The sequence below is a fragment of the Cyprinus carpio genome, chromosome B9 (assembly GCF_018340385.1).
Source record: "Cyprinus carpio isolate SPL01 chromosome B9, ASM1834038v1, whole genome shotgun sequence".
Lineage (NCBI taxonomy): Eukaryota > Metazoa > Chordata > Actinopteri > Cypriniformes > Cyprinidae > Cyprinus > Cyprinus carpio.
This window is the reverse complement of record NC_056605.1, coordinates 7,256,341-7,264,560: the sequence shown is the minus strand read 5'-3', so window position 1 is coordinate 7,264,560 and position 8,220 is coordinate 7,256,341. Positions and strand designations below refer to the sequence as shown.

The window sequence follows — 8,220 nt, the reverse complement described above, 5'->3', positions numbered from 1 at the left end:
TTTTCTTAAAAATTGCAATATTGAGGTCAAGCTTCACATGTGGCCACATCACCCTTGGATTTCACAGACCACAGTGCTTTCAATTCAGTTGGCTTTGTTGAGTGATGAGCACTAGCACTGCGAGTTCCTCTCAAATCAATCTGTTAACTTGAGTTAAACTTGAGAAATACACAATGGGACGCTGTTTTGTTTTGGTTCTCCTACTTCTATTCTCTCAGCACAGAAGAGGTCCAAGCTAAATTTTGGTCCAAATATCTGCAGTGAATTACAGGATAAAACAACCGCCACTAAAGGGTGGATATTATTTTAAGGATGACCATGTTCCCACCTCACAGCTAGCGTAATTCACCCGTTTTCTTGACAATACCACAAAGAAAGGAAAGACCAAACATTTACTTTAGCTGTCACATCCAGAGAGGAGCCAGTCAATGCTGGGAACCGCCTGGACTTTTTCTTTGTCAAGGCGATATTAAAATAGACTTAACGCATTTGTAAACTATGAATGCCTAGGAGGTGGAAAACATGGCAAATATGAACAGCGTTTAGCACATCACATTATCAAAAGTATTTTTCATTAACAAATTAGTATTTTATTTAGAAAAGTATCTTTATTAGGGTAGAATAGTATAAATAAACATAATTAAACAAAACTTTTGCTAACATATGAAAAAAAAAATATTAGACTTTAAGGCTGCAAACCATTTTAGGCTTGCTTTGGGTTGGCAACAATATATTCTGCTGTCCACAAACATTTGCACACAGAATTGTCAAATGAATTTTACTTAAATACAAAGTTTCTTAGTGAGAAACTAATCCATTTCTGCTTTAAACAGGAGCCCTGTGCCTGGGACAAAAGTGCATGTATAACTGACTTAAAGTCAATGCCCTTCATCCAAAACCTCTTGAAGAATGGAATAAAGGCAATTATACAATTATATACACTACAAAACTGTACAACAGACAGAACATTTGACAAACATTCTATCATCATAGAAAATAAATAAATACACTTAGTGGATAAAAAAAAATGTAATTAGAGCGAACCAAACTCAGTTTGGTTCTGCACATCGCTTCTCTCACTGAGTCAAAGACAGTCCAGCTGCCTTGATTTTTGTTTAATGTTTGTATATGTTTTGTTCAAGAAATTTGATTTAAAAAAAAAAAACAAAGGGCATCTCTAAAAGTCCAACAGTGAAATTCATCAATCAATAAAATGGGTGAAATTGTAGAAAGTGTCTATCCACCATTCTGCATGATCATTTTTACAAAGTTCAACATAACCATGCTTGCTAGAATGAAACTTTTCATGGTATATAAACTGTTTTATATCTTGATCCAATCAATAAATGTAATGATGAAATTCATAAACTAGGGATGCACTGACACGTCATCTTTTATTACTATCTTAAGGCAGTTACTTTTTGGTACTCACTGCTAACATTACATCACTACGGCTAAGGCTGCAAATGTGTTATTGCTTTTATACAACACTTCAATGAACCAGACATTCATACTGAGTATGATTCAAACAAAATTTGAGCACTTAGTTCGTAAGTTTTCCCTCTGTTGTGAAGGTCGCAGCAGACTACTGCGATTTGGCGTACTTTACTAGGACTGTCCAGCATCTCTCCACCACTGTGATTTGTTGCACAGTTGTTGATATCTATTACTAGCAGGGGCACTTTTCTGGGCACCTTGGACAGTTTTTGTCTCAGCTCCCATTGAAATTGCAATTGCGTCCCAGGGATTGCGTCGGGCCCCCTTTTTGGTCAGGGCCCTTGGAATCATCCTACTCTTCACCCCTTTATGGCGCCCCTCATTGCCAGTATTGGTACTTAACTATAAAAACACAGACAGAGGCCTGAGTCCATTCTTGGTTTTCTAGTGCTGGTACTTAAGAGCTTCAATGGCACAATTGAGAAGTGTTCATAGTTATAATGTGCTCTTAAAAGTCATCTATATTGAACAAAAATACAAAATAGTCAGTGATCAAAAACAAGTGCTCAGTGGTTCATGGTCACTTTAAAAAAAAGTTCGTAAGGTTGCAAAATGTGCATTAACATGTTCAGTAGCAAAAATGATGCAAATCAATTGCTTATCTTAAAAGTTCCAAAATACGTCCCGTCAGCTGCTGGGTCCAGTAGCCATGCATTGGACACACTGACATAAATACCATCGCCATTATTCAGTTGGATGCCTCTGCCCTGCTCCACGCAGTACATGTTGTACGGCGCGATGTTCCACTGCAGAGTGCCGCCGCTTTTTGTAAGGGAAATAGGTGTACCTACAGACTGCGTGCTCTTCTCGTGATAAATGTATTGAATCAACTGTACATTGCTGACATCCTGTTTGCTCGAGTCGTGAACCTTAGCGTATCGAAAGCAGGTCTTGGCATATACATAGTAATAGCCAGCTTCATCCACTAGAATTCGTCCGTCATGGTATCTCATACCAGATATTAGCCCTTGAAAATCATCCCAGGTGATCATGGTTAAGGAATCTCGATTTTCTGCAAAGGCAAAAGTAACACAATCAGAATAAACATGTTTGATATAAATATGGATAGATATTACTTCAAGATTTATTTATTTTTTTTTATGAAATTTCAAAACATTTCTGACACGTGATTCTGAAATAAACAGCATATACTTACTGGCTGAAAAATTAGTGGGTGTCTTGATAGGAAGGTGAGCTGATGGCATGCGTGTGTCCTTTTTTAGTCGACATTTTTCCTTCCTCTCCTTTAAACTCTTGAGTGAATCTGCTATTAAGGTTTCACTGTGCATTTCCTGAGAAAGAACAACCAAACACATTACTGAATGATCTTCACAATGCAGATTTTTATGATCATGATCATCTCCAATAAGAAAACAAATATATGTACAGAATGTTCATTCCAGATGCAGATTTCGCATCAGGCTCAGTAGGCCAAGACTCAACTGTCTTTAAAGGAACACCACACATAACAGGTAAGTCCAGAAAATAAATCAAGAGACCAGGATGTAATAACCCTACCAGGCTATAAATGTGTAATGCTGTTTCTTTCCTGCAGTTTCACCTGCTCAGGTATGACTGAAATGATTTCAATGCCTCAAGGGTCTTTAGAAAGGTATCTTTAAATGGAGCCAACAATCCAGGAAGTCCAGCAAATCTAGAACACACTAAATACTTCAATACACTCCCTTCAGCTGTGTGAAATCTAGTCTGATTTGTGGGCCAATATGTCATCATTTTATATATATTATACCACAAAGAGATTTATATAAGTGGTAGTAGATTAAGGACCAAGTAAAAGCTATATTTATGAAATATGAACTAAATATCAAACATTATAATATTAGCTTTTTTTTGTCCTATACTACCACCGAATAGCAAACAAACATAATAATTAGGGCTTTCAAGTGCAGAGTTCTGGATGTTGTTTGTTGCTCTGACCTTCTTAAGAATTTTGGTAGACCGCAAACAAAGTAGGCCAGCACATACAAGCTCTCAAACTACATTGCATTTGAGCAACATTAAAAAGCCATGACATAACATATATTTAAACACTCTTTCAGGTTTACGTTTCCTCGGAAATAAGTTGTCCCAGAGTAATGATAAAAACATTAAGCTTCTCATGGCCTGCCAAAGCAAGCTGTCGGGGGGTGGGGGGGGGTCGCTTCATAAAGTCTAGAAGACCATGAATAGAAATTTTATATAGCATTATACCTATAAAAAACGGTCTCTGTGCATACAGGAAATAATCCTTTAAATGCATGTATGAACTAAAGTCAACACACTTTATCTCTCCTCTGATCTCTCTTCACAGATTCTGATAGTAATTGAGACAAATCAATTTCTTAACCGCAGCCAAATGTCTTTTCCAAAACCTACAATTACACTCTACTATATGAGGACAGCACAATGAGAACTGCATCCATACGGACCATATATAGATGTTTAAGCAAGTCATTTGTAATTATAGAACCAGTAGCCCTGAGACATGGTTAAATATCCAAACTAAGTTACTGACAAAGAACAGTTTCAGGGACTTTGACTTGACCTTTTCACAAGCGACTACACCATCACGGTTAAGGAAATGTTTTACAGCAGCCGTGGGATTCTGGCGTGTTTATCCTTGTCTTTATACAAAATATGTGAAAATACCAATGCAGAGCCCATGTATAACATTAGGACATTGGTTTCATTAATGCAAGAAGCACATTCTGTCTGTCCAGTAAACACTACTTGCTGGAGAGAAACATGTTTGGAATTTCCTTGTTTGTGCTAATAAGAGGAAATGCCTTGATATAGGCACATGGGATGTCTATAATGCTAAGAATTATGATTAGACCATCACACCCCAACCTGCATAAAGCATCTTTGCACTTCTCAAAATCTTGGTTTGATATGTCAACTGTATTAAGTGTCGACTATCAGTTGAAAGCAACCCCTAAAGGCAGAAAAGATCAAAAGCTTCATTGTTTACAATCTGATGAGATATTTTTGGTGTACTTAAATTGCATTTCGTTTCTTTCAAAATTCCTAAATGCAAATTGTTGTGTAAAATGAGGAAAAGAACTGCAAGAAACTGCAAACTGATGCTGTTTCTGAGTCCGAGCCCAAATGCACAATCATGAAGAGGACAGACTGATCTTTTGAAGTTTATAAGCTCACCTCATTAGGACTCCGCTGGGCTGAGGCAAGGTCGACCTGTAAAACACAACAAACACAGTTCAGTCACACAGCTGCATCCAGCAGGTACCACGGCACACTGCATGCTTTTAATGAACTAACGGGAAAGCAGGCTTACTTTTATTAAGAAATAAAAATGCGCTTGAAATGCTCAGAGAAAAAAAGTGATGTAAAATGTGCATTTACTGTAAATCCAATTCGATGAGAACTAATATGTGACCCTGGACCACAAAACCAGTCATAAGGGTCAATTTTTGGAAACTGAGATCTATACACCATCTCAAAGCTGAATAAATATGCTTTCCATTGATGTATGGTTTGTTATGATAGGACAATATTTTTGCCGAGATACAGCTGAGGGTGCAAAAAAATCTAAATATTGAGAAAATCACCTTTAAAGTTGTCCAAATTAAGTTCTTAGCAATGCATATTACTAATCAAAAATGCAGTTTTGATATATTTACAGTAGGAAATTTACAAAATATCTACTGATATTTAGATACAGATCTAAATATCGGGAATATGATCTTTACTTCATATCCTAATGATTTTTGGCATAAAAGAAAAATCAATCATTTTGACCCACACAATATATTTTTGGCTATTGCTACAAATATACCTGTGCTACTTAAGACTGGTTTTGTGCTCCAGAGTCACATATGTTCAGATACTGAGTGTCTTGACCAGTGCACTTCTACAACATCGGCGGTAAAACAGAACAATATCATCACATAGGGTTTAAATGAGGTGCTTATTTATGTTCATATTATATACTATAAGCAACACTACAAAGAACACTACAAAAAGTCTTCAGACTTACACAAAATTGGAATGCTTGCCATTCGTAAGATTCTTCAAATTCCCCAACACTATTGCTTTTGTTTCTTTGCATATTTTGACTCAATATTTTTTATCAATAAGAGTCTCCAATCTCACATTTTACCATGGGAAAAAAAAAATCTATTTCCCAGAATTGCACAGATCTTCCCTCAACATAAATCCAGAAAATGCAAAAACGTATTTCCATTATGGTCAAATGAACACAGAGGTCTTTGTCAAGTATGTTCAAGCACAAACAAGTTTTTCTGTTATCACTACATCAGCCACATTTTTAAAAAATGAAATGAACTGTTCTCACTGATCTTGGATTGTGATCACTATTTAAAGCGGTAAAACTAGGGCGTCAACACCTATCAGAAACTATGAATAGTGCAGGTGCTCAGTTACAAGGTATTATAATACACACCACAAAAATCCGAAACTTTCTCTAACTGTAAGCAACACCAGATGGAATGCTGACAGACAGAATGAGAGAGATACACAGTGTGATATTATTCTCATTTCCTCTAAAGCACCGAACTGCATTTGATATAGGCCTACATGCGCTATAAAAGGAATGAGAAGAAGCATTGTGCAAAAGCATTTTATTATCATATATGGTTTGGTTCAGTTGAGGATTGTCCCTGCATCCATCTCTGAGGATAACATGCCAAACACAACGGACATTCATCTTTTTCCCTTTCTTGCATCTGTTTCTTTGGCCCTCCACCAGCACACAAGAAGCCTCCGACATACACCGCTGCGTTTGGGCCAAAGCCTCACAAAACAAGATGTCATAATATTCTCCACAGCATTCAGACTACAGGACAGAGGTCTGGGCATGACAACATGTGAGAGCTGTTTCTCAGCTCTGCCAAACATGTAAGTAATAGACCACCAAATGTTTTGGAGAATCAGGGTGAAAGGGCAAACTTGACATGACCAGCAAACAACCTTCCCAGAGGGGAAAAGAAGAGAAGTCTTTTTACTTTCTAGCAAACTACACGACTACAAAATGAATTTCTGAATTCAGGAAATTATGTGCAAAGCATCTCAGGTAAGTTTGGAGTAAACAGAGCTGGAATCTAGACAAAGCAGAACCTTGGATTTGTTCAGCATGTTTTGGGCACTACATAATTCCCATTTGTGTTATTTTATAGCTCTGGTGACTTTAATTGTATTCTAATATACGCAGACAGGAATGAATATATATGTCCAGCCTTTTGACTGACACTGTATGTCTCTCTATCACTTGTGGGAGAGCCTCAAAGCAAAGTTAATGTCTGTTTTCTCCAGATTTCTGGAAAACGCGGAAAAAGGAAACCAGCCCTAGACCAACAACACATTCACAAGGATCAGCAATGCCAAAAGCCAACATTTCCTGCGTCAGCAATTGGATTATACAGATATTTCTAGAACAAAACTAGTGTACAAAAAAAAACTATTTAAACATTTAATAACCAGCAAATTAAAGGACCGTAACATGTGAGAGCAAGTGCTTATGAATTCAGAATCAAGAGAGATCAAGAAATACTGTGAGATTTACACATATAAAACACAACTCCTATATCTCACACTGATATATTTGTGAGGTGATAGCCTATTAGTAGCAGTAATGTCAAAAGAAAAAAAAAGAAAAAAAATGTATAATAACCAACTTAAGCTATCTGAATCACTAAAAATGTATGGACATCAAGAGCTTTAACATTCTGACAACTATCTGAAGTGACGTTTAAATGATGACAGAATATAAAGTTAAAATCAGATGATCTGTTGAAGGTGCGACAAATTCTCATCTTATTTTTTTATTATTATTATTTTTTTAAGTCAAATACTTTTTATCTCCAACAATCGTGCAGCTTGTAAAGCATAGAATTAATTGGCTTTGGAAGTTACGTTAAAACCCCACTTGGCACAAAAAGCACTGAGTGGGCACAAGGCGCTTCTCCGAGCGCGCTCTCCTTCTGAAGTTCAAACGCGGCGCGTCTCACGCTCTCTGAACCGTCCTGCAGCGCTTGACATTCAGAGTTCACAGCAGGTTAAACGAAACCAGGCCTCAAAAGTGCTGAAACGCAAGTAAAACTTTAAAATGCATGCACCTAAATTGTGACAAAGCCTGTAAAAGTGTTGCAATGGCAGAGTTTATGAAATAAGGGGGACTGTGCTTTCTGCCTGTCTTTGCTTCCTTGAGAGTTCCTTACCTCTCGCAGATAACCGGTTAAGTGCAACAAAATCGCCACACTCGACGCGACCTGCAGCAGTCCCATGACAGCGAGCGTGCCGAATATGAGCGCTCTGTGCGTGGATCCCGTGTGCGCAGCGCGTCCCGGAGCCTCTTCCATATCGATATGATTCCGCAGGTAAGCGCGATAATCATTAGCTGCCATGAGCCCTCGATCGCGGCACAGATCCTCTCTCAGTGGGAGGACTCGACACATGATCAACGATTCATATAAACATGTGGGTGGGCAATGCTGTTGGCTTCGGAGACAGCCAATCAGATAATAGGCACAGATGATCTCGCTTTTTCATGTTTCCTTTTTTCTTTTCTTCACTTCTTTTTGTGTGAGTTCGGTCAAGAAGAGCAGGTTGCTGTAGTCGTATTGCTATCTAAAGAGATGAGGACTACGCTAACCTGGAGATGCATGTAGCTCTTACTTTCTACTTAAAGTAAATGTTTTAAATAAATCAAGATATTTGTTATTATTAGGCTAAATATCTTTCCTC

The 8,220-nt window shown here is 37.6% G+C and overlaps 1 protein-coding gene across 1 annotated transcript; it reads right to left on the bottom strand.

The window, feature by feature from the left end:
- Nucleotides 1-588: 588 nt before the first annotated feature.
- Nucleotides 589-8,017, bottom strand: LOC109095904 (tumor necrosis factor ligand superfamily member 11-like). The gene is made up of 4 exons (XM_019109567.2): nucleotides 7,695-8,017; nucleotides 4,657-4,692; nucleotides 2,654-2,789; nucleotides 589-2,509 (listed from the first exon to the last, which is right to left on the bottom strand). Exons 1-4 carry the CDS (start codon nucleotides 7,929-7,931, stop codon nucleotides 2,088-2,090), a joined length of 831 nt encoding a protein of 276 aa, XP_018965112.2. The 5' UTR covers nucleotides 7,932-8,017; the 3' UTR covers nucleotides 589-2,087.
- Between the last annotated feature and the right edge of the window lie 203 nt (nucleotides 8,018-8,220).